The sequence below is a fragment of the Gorilla gorilla genome, chromosome 20 (assembly GCF_029281585.2).
Source record: "Gorilla gorilla gorilla isolate KB3781 chromosome 20, NHGRI_mGorGor1-v2.1_pri, whole genome shotgun sequence".
Classification (NCBI taxonomy): Eukaryota; Metazoa; Chordata; class Mammalia; order Primates; family Hominidae; genus Gorilla; species Gorilla gorilla.
The window spans coordinates 24,399,825-24,414,702 of record NC_073244.2 but is presented as its reverse complement, the minus strand read 5'-3'; the positions used below and the strand labels follow the sequence as shown (position 1 = coordinate 24,414,702).

The 14,878-nt window shown below is 54.8% G+C and overlaps 1 protein-coding gene across 3 annotated transcripts in view; it reads right to left on the bottom strand.

Moving 5' to 3' along the window:
- The window catches only part of KCNN1 (potassium calcium-activated channel subfamily N member 1), a 46,938-nt gene that overhangs the window by 28,717 nt on the left and 3,343 nt on the right, over positions 1–14,878 (bottom strand). For 2 of the 3 annotated variants that reach the window (XR_008674216.2, XM_031004699.3), the window contains exon 1: positions 3,168–3,383. The exons of the other annotated variant lie outside the window; for it this stretch is intronic. Coding sequence is in view for 1 of the 2 variants with exons in the window: in XM_031004699.3 (XP_030860559.1) it covers positions 3,168–3,335 (168 nt within the window). In the remaining variant the exon portion in view is untranslated. Of the gene's footprint in view, positions 1–3,167; positions 3,384–14,878 lie in introns of those variants that run through there. 3 annotated transcript variants of the gene reach the window in all.

Here is a 14,878-nt window from a genome sequence, read left to right as displayed (position 1 = left end):
CTGTCTCTACTAAAAATACAAAATTAGCCGGGCGTGGTAGTGGGCACCTGTCATCCCAGCTACTTGGGAGGCTGAGGCACAAGAATCACTTGAACCCAGGAAGTGGAGGTTGCAGTGAGCTGAGATCATGCCACTGCATTCCAGCCTGGATAACAGAGTGAGACCCTGTCTCCAAAAAAAAAAAAAAAAAAAAATCATTCCTTCGATGGTCAGGTGACCTCATGAGTCTCAGAACTTGTCCCACCCCTTCTCACCCTCACCCATCACATCAATCAGGCTGTGGCTTCCTGTGACCAGGCACTTCACAGCTTGTAAGGCCTGACCTCCCGCAGGCCCAGCACTTCCCAGTTTATGAGGCCTAGCCTCATGTGGCCTAGTACTTCCCAGTTTATCAGGCCTGACCTCCTGCCGGCCCAGCACTTCACAGTCTATAAGGCCTGGCCTCGTGGGCCCAGCATTTGACAGTTTATGAGGCTGACCTTGGCCCTGATCTTTCCGTAACCTCACAAATACTTAGGTGGGCCTTCTGCTCCGAGGCTCAAACCCCTGCCCACTGCCTGAACATCCGCTGGCTACCAGGTGGGGCTGGGAGCTTGCACTAGGGGGCACACAGGAACCCCAGATCCTGCCCTCCTCCGGGGGCCCAGGAAAACCCAGTCACCCCTTCCACCATCCCCGAGGGTGCAAAACTTCCCCACCTGGGGATGGGGGGCACAGGGATGAAAAGCGGGTGGCCTGGCAGACAGAACCCAGAGGGGGTGTAGGCCTCCGAGGGCCTCTGCAAACGACCTTCCGAAACGCACCAATGAAGATGCAATTTGGGGATGTGACTCAGCCACCCGACGCATGGGCCAAATTCAGCCGTGTGTCTGCCATGTTCCTCCTCGCCTGGCAGCCGCGTCCTAAGGTGCCCTGGGCAGGGAGGGGGTGGGGAGGAGGAGAGAAATGGCAGGTGGCTTCCAAGAGGGTGGAGGGGTGGAGGGGTGGAGGGCTTTCCCGGCACCCACCACATTACTGTGGACTGGGCTCTTACTATGCTTTGAGCCTGAGATCAGGATGATCACATTTAATCCCTATCACCACCAGTGAGCAAGGTGGCATTCCCGTTCCCATTTTACAGACGGGAGACAGAGCTCAGAGAAGCTCAGCACCTTTTGCCCAAGGTCACCCAGCCAGGAAAGGCAGGGACTAAATTAGTGCCATCCAGGCGTGGCAGGTGGCAGGGTCTGCTTTCTGGGAGGGGAACTGGCCTGGTCCTGCCGTCGAGAAGCCACTAGCTTGGAGCACAGAACTGATGAGTGCCTGGGCCTTCCCCATTCCTGGGTACACATCCCTTCCCCCACTGCAATCTGGGCCTAACACTGGAGTCCCTGAGACCCTCAGGGATTCCCAGAGACCCAGGAGCCCCTGGGAACCCTCAGCCAAGGTTTGGATGCCCATGAAAGGGTATGTTTTTCTGGGTAACAGCCCTGGGTTTGCCAAGTGAGGAATACCACCCTATTAGCTAGGTATACACCTATAGTTCCAGCTATTCAAGAGGCCAAGGCAGGAGATCACTTCAGCCCAGGAGCTCGAGACCAGCCTGGACAACTAGCAATATCCCATCTCTAACAAACAACAAACCAACATCCTACGGGGTGTATTTGGGTTGGAAGGTCTTTGATATTGCCTTACTTTTACTACTCTGTCTGGTCATGAGAGCTCCCTTCCCTGAAGCCTGGGGTGGGGTGGATGAGCAGAGACCCACTTCCACACCCTCCCTGGAGACACACACTTCTGGGGGAATCTCGTGTGCCTGGGGGGACCCAAGAGAGCTCTTGAGGAGAGGATGAGGGTAGCAGGGAGCAGGGCTGGTGGCTCCTTAGATTCCTCACCCAACAGGACATGGGAAGAGACAGAATCCCAGTCAGGCCCCCAGGGCCCTCCAGCAAGCATTTTTACAAATGACAGGTTGGTTGAGGCAGCCACTGAGAAGGGGCCCTAGGTACCCCTGCCAGGGAGCAAGTTACTGCCCACTCCTTGGCCACCTGCTTTGTAAAGATTCCTCATGGTGCCTCCCCCCCACCCCCCCACTAGGAGGGTTGGTGTCCAGAACAGAGTGAGATCTCGCATGGCAAATGCTTTGCAGTCTGTAAGAGCTTCCACTGATTTCTGTTCTTCAGAACTGGACCAAGAGAAGGTGCTCCCTGCCCCTCAATCCCCAAGGCAGACCGCCCCTGCTCCCCAGATGCACACCCAGGGGCTTCCGGGTACCACAACCAGATCAGCACACAGCAGAAACTTCTGGGACATGTGGGCCTGTTGTGGGTCCCCAGCGGGCGCAGCCAGAGTCCGGGTGTCCCTGCTGAGGTTGAGGAAGGTCTCCGAGGATCCCCCTTCCCGCCACCACCCCCACCCCTCCCCTCCCCTCCCCTCCCCCAATAATCCTAGGGCCCTAGCTCTGCAGGGCAGACAGACACTGCCTGCCCTCCCGTCCCATGGGCCGCCCAGGAGCCAGTGCAGCAAGGCGCTGGCTACCCGCCCGATCCCCCCATCACCACCCGCCAGGAGCCTGCCAGCAGCCAGCAGGGTGCAATTAGCCTGCTCTCCTGGAGGCTGCCTCCCTCGGGGGCCCTCCATTCTGATGCATCTCCATCAGCCTCTCCGCTCAGACCCCAGCCTCGGGAACTCCCATCTGCTGGCCAGCCCTCCAGAACAGCAGGGGCAGTGCCCCGATCTGGGTCCGGGACTTCTGTCCGGTGAGAGATGGAAGACCCGGTTACCTGACCCCTCCCTGAGTGCCCCAACCCCTGGATCCAGGGGCCAGTGGTGGGTCACCTCCCTCCCATTCCCAAGTCATTGCGGGTCACTGTCCATCCCTGAGAGCTCCCCGACCTCCAACCCTATCTATGGAGTTTGGAGACTCACAGCTCTGCCCTCCCCCAAAGTGAACCCTGCACCCTCCCCCTCCCAGGATGGGGGTGCGTGAATCCTCACTCACTCGGGCAATGTACATGCATTCATTCCCCCCACCTTTCCTGTGTCTCCTAGGCTCCGGACCGCACGGAGACCCTCCCTCTTGGCCCCTGCCCCAAACCGCGTCCCCCTCCGAGACGTGCCTCCCTCCTTGGGCGCCCTGAGCTGCAGACCCTGGATCCTCCCGCACCCTCACCCATCCCACCCTGTACCTGCGGGGCTCGGCCCGAGCGGGCGGACAAGGCTGGAGGGGAGAGGGTCCCGCGCGGCCGCGGACCCCCAGTCGGGAGCCGGAGCCGGGGTCGCGGACGGGGCGGGCAGCAGCGAGCGGGCGCGGGGCCCGGGGGCGGCGGGGCCGGGGGCGGCGGCGGCAGGCGCATCCCCCGCCGCCCAGTCCACGGGCCCGGCGGGGGGCGAGCGCCCGCCCGGGCCGGGAGAGAAGGGGGCGGTGCGACGCGGGAGCCGCCGCCGATTGGCCGAGCCCGGGTTGGCACCGCCTTCGACGACCCCGCAAGCCCCGCCCATATTTAAAGATCCCACATTCCCCGGCGCCCCCTGCAACCCCCCGGCATGCGGCTGGTCTTCGAACTCCCCCTCTTGCCCCGTACGACGGGGAGGACCTTGGTGAAGCTCCAACCCCCGCCCCCAACAGCCCTCCGGACCTCCTAACTATACCCCCTCCCCAAAATTAGGTCCCAAACTTCAGCCGCTCCGTCAACCTTTGCACGCCTGGGGACTGTCCTCCCCGTAAGCATCAGCTGAAAGACAACTTTGCAAAGCAACTCAATGCCTGCCCCTCAAACGACCTCCTCCGGGGTCTAGCTCTGCATAGGGGAGCCCTGAGGGGGACTAGGGTGATTGCAAGTTGGGGGGTGCCTGGGAGCCAGGTGTAGGGCCTTCCAGGGGTGGGACTGGGTACATGCTGGGGCACTCGGTTAGAGGCCACCTTCTGTGGGAGGAGAGACGCCCGTCTGGATCAGGCCACCCAGTCCTAACCTCCAACACCCATTTCCAGGATGACAGGAAGCCAGAGCCCCAGGGAGTTTGGGATCACCAGGGCTGGGGGTCCCCAAAACAGTGCTCCTTCCCCCAGCACCCAGGCTGAACTTGGCCGACTCATTCATTCAAAGTTAATGGCGGCTCCAGGGAGCTTTGGGGACCAGTGGGTAGGGAGCTCTTCCTTCCTCCTCTTCCAGTCTTACTGCCTCTGCCTCTGCCTCACCCTGTTCCCACCAGGCTTGGGGTGACTGTTCAGCTCTGTCCCCCACCAGCCTGGGGGCTTCCTGGAGCCAGCAGATCCCACCCCCTATCTCTCTCCCACACCCTCCATCTGTTTTCTTCCCAGCCCAGAGCTTTGGCCCAGGTCAGGAACATCTGAGTGTTTATTCCTGAGGGAGGCTGTCTTCTGTGTTTCCTCTGCGGAGCTCAGAAAACAGTTGGACTGAAGGAAGGAAGGAAGGAAGGAAGGAAGGAAGGAAGGAAGGAAGGCAGGCAGGCAGGCAGGCAGGCAGGCAGGCATGAATGAGGGATAGCTGCATGAGCTGAGGGTGGCGGTGAGTCACAGAGGGGCCAGGTGATGGCTCAGAGTCTCAGACAGGACCTTTGTTCCCTCCCCTGGAGAGCCCGTTCCTCATCCCAGCCTGTCCAGACTGCTCTGCACAAGGCCCGGCTGTGGTGACAATGCCCAGGGCTGAGACAATCAGGAAATAGAGGCCTGGGTGGTCCCGGTCAGATCCACAGAGGTACCAGGTGGGGCTGGAAAGGATCTGTAATGGGGCTGTTACGAGTGATCTGACCAGACACAAGCAGCTTTGAGAGTCACTGCAGAGCAAGAAAGGGGTTGTGGGGACCCCGAAGCGGCGGATTTTCAGCCACACCTGAGAACCAGCCACCCCTCTTGCATCTCTCCACTGACTCACCAGCACTCCAACCTCCAGCCAAGCCTTCTCAGTCTCCCCTCGCCACAGTTCCCATCTCCAGGCCTTTGCACTTGCTGTTCCCCTGCCTGGACCACCAGGAGCCCCCCTTTCTAAAGCACAACATTGGAGCCACCCACAGCTCCCTCAGGACTGGGCACATCCCTGAACCACATTCAATGCTCCTGGCCCCTGACAGCTCAACCCAGCCCTCGCAGGAGTCCCTGAGCCACGAGAAGCATACCATGCCCACGGGCTGACCCTGGTCTGCTTGCACAGGCTGTAGCATCAGACGCTTTTTTTTGCTTTTTTTTTTTTTTTTGAGACAGAGTCTCACTCTGTCGCCCAGGCTGGAGTGCAGCAGCACGATCTCCACTCATTGCAACCTCTAAACCTCCACCTCCTGCGTTCAAGCAATTCTCATGCCTCAGCCTTCCAATGTAGCTGGGATTACAGGCGTGCACCACCAAACCTGGCTAATTTTTGTAATTTTAGTAGAGACGGGGTTTCACCATGTTGGCCAGGCTGGTCTCGAACTCCTAACCTCAAGCGATCCACTCCCAAAGTGCTGGGATTACAGGCATGAGCCACCGTGCCCGGCCAGATGCTTTTTGAATTCAAGTCTAACATGTAACTGTCCCGAAATTCACAAAAACATCAGCCACAGCACTCCACTGCCCCCAATCCCCTGCATCCCTGCCCACGCCCTGAAGCCCCTGTACCCACCTTCTCCCTCTGAAAAGACCTCTGCTTGTTCTCCTTTGCATTCACCTGCGCTGAGGGATCGGGGACTGCCCCCATCAAGAAGTGGAACTTGGACAATCAATCTGGTTATCAACGGCCTTGCCTCCCACCTGAGTCAGTCCTGCCACCTGCTGGAATCCCACCCCTCAGAGACAAGGTTGGCAGCATGAATGGGAGTCAAGGTTGGATGGAGGTGGGACTTCCGGTGGGGGCCGTCTGGGTCTCCGTTCCAGGCAGAGCCTCTCATCAGCCCATGCTTGGCTGGAAGAGACCCAAGAAGCCTGCAAGTGAGCCTGTCAGGCAGCCAAGACGCCCCCGGGACTCATGCCCTGGGAAACTGCCTTGCGCACAGGCTGTGTCCTCTGCAAACGTCAAGCATGGTGGAGGCGGCTGGAGAGCAAGCCCCTCCGCAGGGGGCCTGAGGGCTGGGCCTCTGGTCTCTGGGCAGTGTCTAAGGGTCTGGGTGCAAGAGAACTGGAAGATGTTCACAGGAGCTCAGGGACACAAAGGTAGTGGCCCGAGCAGGGAGTGGCCTGGCCACACGAGCATCTCCCTACACCTCCATCCCCAGCACCCCTCCACAGGTGCATCCACTGAAATCTTGGACTCAGCCCGGGCTGCCTGGATGGAAGCTGGAACCTGGGCCCCAGTGAGTGTCAGGATGGCAAGGGTGAGTAAGATATTCACTCATTCAGCCATTTATTTATTCACTGATTCATTCATTCATTCACTAATTCATTCATTCATTCACATATCCACATAGCCCCTTCTCTGAGCCTGGTGCTTGGGGAATGCAGCACCCTAGAGAGATACAAACCGTGCCCCTCTTGAAGCTGGCTTTCTAGAAGAGGGGGACAACCCTCTCCAAAAAGGGAAATAAAACTGAGAATTTTAGATACACAAAAGTACTGTCCAGCCTAGGCAACATAGCGAGACCCTGTCTTTACAAAATTTTTTTTAAAATTACCTAGGCGTGGAGCTACGTGCCCGTAGTCCCAGCTCCTTGGGGTGGCTGAGGCAGGAAGATCGCTTGAGCCCAGGAGGTGGAGACCACAGTCAGCTGTGATCATACCTCTGCCCTCCAGCCTGGGCAACAAAGCAAGACCCTACCTCAAAAAAAAAAAAAAAAAGTATCAGAAGTATCAGGAAGAGATCCAAAAAAGTTGAAAGAACTAAGAACGAGGACAGGGAGACTTGAGTTAGGGTGGTCAGGGAAGTCTCTTAGAAGAGAAATCATTTGAGCTGGATGTGGTGGCTCATGCCTATAATCTCAGCACTTTGGGAGGACAAAGAGGGCAGATCACCTGAGGTCAGGAGTTTGAGATCAACCTGGCCAACATGGCAAAACCCTGTCTCTACCAAAAATACAAAAAATTAGCCGGGCGTGGTGGTGGGCAACTGTAATCCCAGCTACTTGGGAGGCTGAGAGGCAGGAGAATCGCTTGAACTTGGGAGGTGGAGGTTGCAGTGAGCCAAGACTGTGCCACTGCACTACAGCCTGGGCGACAGAGTGAGACTCTGTCTCAAAAAAAAAAAGGTGGCCAGCTGCAGTGGCTCACTCCTGTAATCTCAGCACTTTGGGAGGCTGAGGCAGGCGGATCACGAGGTCAGGAGATCGAGACCATCCTGGCTAACACGGTGAAACCCCGTCTTTACTAAAAATACAAAAAACTTAGCTGGGTGTGGCATGGTGGCGGGCGCCTGTAACCCCAACTACTCTGGTGGCTGAGGCAGGAGAATGGCATGAACCCAGGAGGTGGAGCTTGCAGTGAACCGAGATCGCGCCACTGCACTCCAGCCTGGGCTTGACAGAGCAAGACTCCGTCTCAAAAAAAAAAAAAAAAAAGTCTGGGCGTGGTGGCTCATGCCTGTAATCCCAGCACTTTGGGAGGCCAAGGCAGGCGGATCATGAAGTCAGGAGTTCAAGACCAGCCTGGCCAACACAGTGAAACCCCATCTCTACTAAAAATACAAAAAATTAGCCGGGCATGGTGGAGCTGTAATCCCAGCTACTCGGGAGGCTGAGGCAGAAGATCGCTTGAATCCAGGAGGCAGAGGTTGCAGTGAGCCGAGGTCACACCACTGCACTCCAGCCTGGGTGACAGTGCAAGACACCATCTCAAAAAAAAAAAAAAAAAAAAAAAAACAAGATCTGGAGTGTTGGCTCCCTCGGGCTCCTGGGAACTGCAGGGGCAGGAAGCGGAGTGGGAATACCAGGGTGGGAGCTGGGGCAGGTGTCGCAAAGGGCTTGTTCCTGAGCTCTCGGGATTCAGGGACCTGGGATTCCTTCCATCAGCATCTACTGAGCACCTCCTGTATGCAGGACTTGTACTCTAAGGCAGGGACACTGTGGTGGTAAAGACACACAAAGTCCACCAGACTCCCAGTTTCAGGCCAGAAGACAAGACCGGCTTTGATATGATAAATACACAAGGGCCCTGCAGACAGAACACGGAGGAAAAAGAGGCACAGGATGGGAGGGGAGGGACTGGGCCTGATCCTTCCCGGTTCTCCCCATGGGCTGCCTGCTGTGTTCTCAGCCCTAGAGTAGGAGGTGGGAGCCTGGGGGTGACAGGCAGGCAGGGTAGCAGCTCCATCATAAGCAAGGAGTCCCCAAAAAGCATCCAAGGCTGTCAGGGAGCCCCTGTCATGCCCACCAGCGGTCCCACCCTGGGACTGTCCCATCCTGTCCATTCAGACATGAGCGCCCCTCCCTCCTCACGCTCAGGCTAGAAGGCTCTAGCCTCCTTCCTCTACCACCCCCACATCCAGTGGGTCCAACTGATCCCATAAATTTGCTCCAGGGAACCCCTCTCTCCCCACTGTGGCAGCTCCATAGAGAAGCAAAGGTTTGACTCCAAACCCCAATGTCTTGCTATGCAGGTGGACTGGTTTGAATGGTGACCCCCCAAAATTTGAGTCCTCCCCAGAACCTGGGACCTTATTTGAAAATAGGGGTTTTTTTGGCCAGGCTCAGTGGCTCATGCCTGTAATCCCAGCACTTTGGGAGGCCGAGGCGGGTGGATCACCTGAGGTCAGGAATTAGAGACCAGGACCAGCCTAGCCAATATGGTGAAACCCTGTTTCTACTAAAAATATAAAAATTAGCTGAGCATGGTAGCACGTGCCTGTAATCTCAGCTACTAGGGGGTGCTGAGGCAGGAGAATTGCTTGAACCTGGGAGGCAGAGGTTGCAGTGAGCCAAGATTGTGCCATTGCACTCCAGCCTGGGCAACAGAGCAAGACTCCATCTCAAAAAAACAAAAAAGAAAGAAAGAAAGAAAATAGGGTTTTGTTTCTTTTGTTTTTGAAGCTGGGTCTCACTCTCTCACCCACACTGGAGTGCAGTGGCACGATCACGCCCATTGCAGCCTCTATCTCTCGGGCTCAAGAGATTCTCCTGTTTCTTTTTCTTTTCTTTTTGTTTTTAAATGTAGAGACGAGGTCTCATTATGTTGCCCAGACTGCTCTCGTATTCCTGGGCTCAAGTGAGGCTCCCATCTCAGCCTCCCAACGTGCTGGGATTATAAGCGTGAACCACTGTGCCTGGCCTGGAAATAAGGTTTTTGCAGATGTAGTTAAATGAAGAGGGGGTCATAGTGGGTTAGTTCTGGCTCTGATCTAATAACTGGTTTCTGGGTTGTTGTTTTTTTTTTTGAGTCAGAGTCTCACTCTGTTGCCCAGGCTGGAGTGCAGTGGTGGGATCTCGGCTCACTGCAACCTCCGCCTCCTGGGTTCACGCAATTCTCCTGCCTCAGCCTCCTGAGTAGCTGAGATTACAGATGCGCACCACCACAGCCGGCTAATTTTTATATTTTTAATAGAGACGGGGTTTCACCATGTTGACCAGGTTGGTCTCCAACTCCTGGCCTCAAGTGATCTACCTGCTTTGGCCCACCCAGTGAAGAGGGGCTCGTGGTAGATTAGGGTGGGCTCTGATCTAACAACTGTTTTTTTTTAATACGAAGCCCATATGAGGATACAGACAGACAAACAGGGAGAAGGTCATGTGAAAACAGAGACAGAGGTGGGGGTGACACAGCCAAAGAACACCAGGAGCCACCAGAGGCTGGAAGAGGCAGGAAAGGATCCTCCTGAGAGCCTCTGGAGGGAAGGCGACACCACCAACACCTTGATTTTGGACTTCTGGCCTCTAGAACTGTGAGAGCACAACTTTTTGTGTGTTTTTCTTTTCTTTTCTTTTTTTTTTTTTTGAGACAGAGTTTCGCTCCTGTCACCCAGGCTGGAGTGCAGTGGTGAGATCCTGGCTCTCTGCAACCTCCGCCTCCCACGTTCAAGCGATTCTCCTGCCTCAGCCTTCCGAGTAGCTGGGATTACAGGCACCCACCACCACGCCTGGCTAATTTTTGTATCTTTAGTAAAGACAGGGTTTCACCATGTTGGCCAGGCTGGTCTTGAACTCCTGACCTCAGGTGATCCACCTGCCTCGGCCTCCCAAAGTGCTAGGATTACAGGCGTGAGCCACCCCGCCCGGCCAACTTTCTGTGGTTGTAAGTCATCCAGCTCATGGTCATTTGTGGTGGCAGCCACAGGAATGAAGGCAGTGATTGTGGACAAGGGACTGGTAACTCTAGGCCTCCATTTCCTCTGCAAGGCAATGATATGGCCTCATTGGAGACCAGTGGCATGAGGTTCAGCACTAGTGCTCCATGAATGCTTACAGCTGCTACTGGCCTGACCATTACCTGAACTATTTCTTTTTCTTTTTTTTTTTTTTGTTTTTTTTTGTTTTGTTTAGTTTTTTTGAGATGGAGTCTCACTCTGTTGCCCAGGCTGGAGTGCAGTGGCACAGTCTCCGCTTACTGCAACCTCCACCTCCTGGGTTCAAGCAATTCTCCTGCCTCAGCCTCCTGAGTAGCTGGGATTACAGGTGCCCACCATCACGCTCGGCTAATTTTTGTATTTTTAGTAGAGACGGCGTTTCACCATGATGGCCAGGCTGGTCTCAAACTCCCGACCTCGTGATCCGCCCACCTCAGCCTCCCAAAGTGCTAGGATTATAGGCCTGAGCCACCGCGTCCAGCTGACCTGGACTATTTCAAAAGCACCTCTTGAACTCTTTCACTCGGGTGTAACCTCCCCCAGAGCCCCCCACCTAGAGGGAATCTTTTTTTATTTTTAAGAGACAGGGTCCCATGGCTCATGCCTGTAATCCTAGCACTTTGGGAAGCCAAGTTGGGCTGATTGCCTGAGCTCAGGGATTCAAGACCAGCCTGGGCAACATGATGAAACCCTGTCTCTACTAAAATAAAGAATAAATTGAAAAAATATAACCGGGTGCGGTGGCTCACGCCTGTAATCCCAGCACTTTGGGAGGCCGAGGTGGGTGGATCATGAGGTCAGGAGTTCAAGACCAGCCTGGCCAACATGGTGAAACCCCGTCTTTACTAAAAATACAAAAATTAGCCAGGCGTGGTGGCAGGCGCCTGTAATCCCAGCTACTCGGGAGCCTGAGGCAGAGAATCACTTGAACCTAGGAGGCGGAGGTTGCAGTGAGCCGAGATCGCACCACTGCATTCCAGCCTGGGCGACAGAGCGAGACTCTGTCTCAAAAAAACAAAACAAAACAAAACAAAAAACAAGACCAGCGTGGCCAACATGGTGAAACCCAGTCTCTACTAAAAATACAAAAGATTAGCTGGGCGTGGTGGCGCATGCGTATAATCCCAGCTACTCCGGAGGCTGAGGCAGGAGGCAGGAGGCAGGAGAATCCCTTGAACCCGGGAAGCAGAGGTTGTAGTGAGCCGAGATCACGTCATTGCACTCCAGCCTGGGCGACAGAGCAAGACTCCGTCTCCAAAATAAATAAATAAATAAATAAATAAATAAATAAATAAATAAATAAATAGGGCTGGGCGCGGTGGCTCACGCCTGTAATCCCAGCACTTTAGGAGGCCAAGGCGGGTGGATCACGAAGTCAGGATATCGAGACCATCTGGTTAACATGGTGAAACCCCGTCTCTACTAAAAATACAAAAAAAAATTAGCCGGGCATGGTGGCGGGCGCCTGTAGTCCCAGCTACTCGGGAGGCTGAGGCAGGAGAATGGCGTGAACCCGGGAGGCGGAGCTTGCAGTAAGCCGAGATAGCGCCACTGCACTCCAGCCTGGGCCACGAGGCAAGACTCCGTCTCATAAATAAATAAATACAATTGAAAATATAAATAAATAAAATAAAAATTAGCCGGGCACGGTGGCAGGCACCTATCTATAGTCCCAAGCTACCCAGGAGGTTAAGGCACGAGAATCACTTGAGCCTGGGAGGTGGAGGTTGCAGTGATCTGAGATTGCATCACTGCACTGTAGCCTGGATGACAGAGTGAGACCCTGTATCAAAAAAAAAAAAAAAAAAAAAGAGACAGGGTCTCCCGTTGTCTCGCAGCAGTTTGGAGTGCAGTGGTGCAGTCAGAGCTCACTGCAGCCTTGATCTCCTGTCCTCAAGTGATCCTCCCACCTCAGCCTCCTGAGTAGCTGGGGCTACATGTGTGTGCTACCATGCCTAGCTATTTTTTTTCCTTTTGTAGAGATGGGGTCTTGCCATGTTGCTGAGGCTGTTCTTGAACTCCTGTCCTCAAGTGATGGCCTCCCAAAGTGCTGGGATTACAGGGATCTTTCTTGGTTACAAATCTGATCATGTCGCCCCAGATTCTGGGTGCTCAGTGATCCCCTGGCATTTGAGCAGTTAGATCCCACATGACCCCAGCCTTATCTGCTGGCAAGCTTCTACTTGACCTTCCAGACTCAGCCCAAAGGGCACCTCCTCCAGGATGCCTTCCCAGGTTTCCCCAAGCACAATGAGTGCTCCCTTCTCTCACAGTAGCTCCTTGGCATGAGATGGAAACCTGGCCACATTTCATCCTCCATCCCCAACCCAGTCCCAGAATGTGCCCACTTTTTTCCATCTGAGGCTCTACCCTGGTACCAACCCAGCTGAAACCACCAGACATCTCCTGGGCCTCCACTCTGGGTTCCTGCCACCTCCACTCCTGCCCTGCTCTCCACAGCAGCCACAGGGCTTCTGAAAATCCTAACTGAGACCATGCCTCTCCCCTGCTCACACACCTGCCATGGTTCCCCATTGCTCTGAAGTCCACACCCTCACCGCAGCCCCTGAGTTCCTTGTAGCTTGGCTCCTACCTGCCGATCTTGCCTTCATCTTCCTCCTCTCTCCCACTCACTCTGTTCCAGCCACAGCAGCCTCCTCACTGTTCCTCAAACACGCCAAGCTCATTCCCACCTCAGGACCTTTGCACATGTGGTTCCCTCTGCTGGGTATGCTGTTCCCCCAGCTGTCAGCAGGCCAGTTCCTCCTCTTCCTTCAAGTCTCAGCTCATGATCACTGCCCTAGAGAGGCCTCTCTGACTTTTACAAGAGGCTTCCCTACTCCTCTGGTCACTAATACATCCTCATATTCTATTTTCTTCCTAATACAAAACAATTTTCTTCCTTCCCTCCCTCCCTTCCTCTTTCTTCTTTCTTTTCTTCCTTCCTTCCTTCTTTGTTTCTCTCTCCCTCCCTCCTACCCTCCCTCTCTCTCTTTTCTCCCTTTCCCTTTCCCCTTTCCCTTTCCCCTTTCCCACCGTCCCCTCCCCTCCCCTCCCCTCCCCTCCCCTCTCCTCTCCTCCCCTCTCCTCTCCTCCCCTCTCCTCTCCTTTTTTTCTCTCTCTCTCCCTCCATCCTTTCCTTCCTTCCTTCCTCCCTGTGTCCCTCCCTCCCTCCCTCCCTTTCTCTGTTTTTTTGTTTGTTTGTTTTTTGTTTTTGTTTTTTTTTTGAGACAGTCTCGCTTTGTCGCCAGGCTGGAGTGCAGTGCTGCGATTTCGGCTCACTGCAACCTCCAACTCCCTGGTTCAAGCGATTCTCCTGCCTGCCTCAGCCTCCTGAGTAGCTAGGATTACAGGCACTCCGGACATCACCCCTGGCTAATTTTTTGTATTTAGTAGAGACGGGGTTTCACCATGCAGGATGGTCTCTATCCCCAGACCTCATTATCCACCCACCTCGGCCTCCCAAAGTGCTGGCATTACAGGCATGAGCCACCACACCCGGCCCCCTTTCTCTCTTTCTCACTTTCTTTCTGAGACAGAGTCTCACTGTCACCCAGACTACAGTACAGTGGTTCAATCATAGCCCACTGTATCCTCGACCTCTTGGGCTCAAGTGATCCCCCCATCTCAGCCTCCAGAGTAGCTGGGACCACACGCATGCACCACCCACTGGTTAATTTAAAAAAAAAAATTGTAGAGATGGGTTCTTGCTACATTGCCCAGGCTGGTCTCAAGCTCCTGAGCTCAAGTGATCCTCCTGTCTTGGCCTCCCAAAGTTCTGGGATCACAGGCATCAGCCGCTGTATCCAGCACAAAACACTTGCTTAATTGATGCCCCATGAAATTCCACAAGGGCTGACCTGGGCTGGCCTTTGTCCTTATTGCATCCCAGCATCCAGCCTAGGGCCTGGCAGACAGTAGCTAGCTTGCTCAGTGTTTGTTGATTGACTAAATGACCACCACCTCTGTTTTCTCCACACCCCCATGGGCAGCTTAGTGCTGACCCTGGATGTCAGTCAGTGTTCACCAAGGAGGCCTGGCTCAGTGGCTCACGCCTGCAATCCCAGCACTTTGGGAGGCCAAGACAGGTGGATCGCCTGAGGTCAGGATTTCGAGACCAGCCCGGCCAACATGGGGAAACCCCGTCTCTACTGAAAACACAAAAATTAGCTGTGCATGGTGGCGCATGCCTGTAATCCCAGCTACTTGGGAGGCTGAAGCAGGAGAATCGCTTGAACCCGGGGGGGTGGAGGGTGGAGGTTGCAGTGAGCCAACATCATGCAACTGCACTCCAGCCTGGGCGACAGAGTCAGACTCCGTCTCAAAACAAACAAACAAAACAAAACAAAACTAAAAAAAAAAAAGTTCACTGGAGAAAGGAGCACAGGAGCTGCCTTCCACAGAGCTGGCCTACCCTGGGGGCTGTCTCCAGCGAGACCACGAGAGCCGGGAGGTAGAGGCTGTGTGTGTGTGTGGGGGGGGGGGTGGCGGGAGTGGTGGGACAGAGCTCTTCCAACCTGGCTCAACACCTCACTTCTAGGTCATCTGGCCTCTCTGAATAGGTTCCCCAACTCCAGTGATCAAAGAAAGTGGACAGTAACTCCCCAGAGGCTCTAGAAAGCATAGTCCTTGCTATCATCATCATGATATATATGATATAATAATAATTATATTATTTTTTTTTCTTTCTTTCTTTTTTT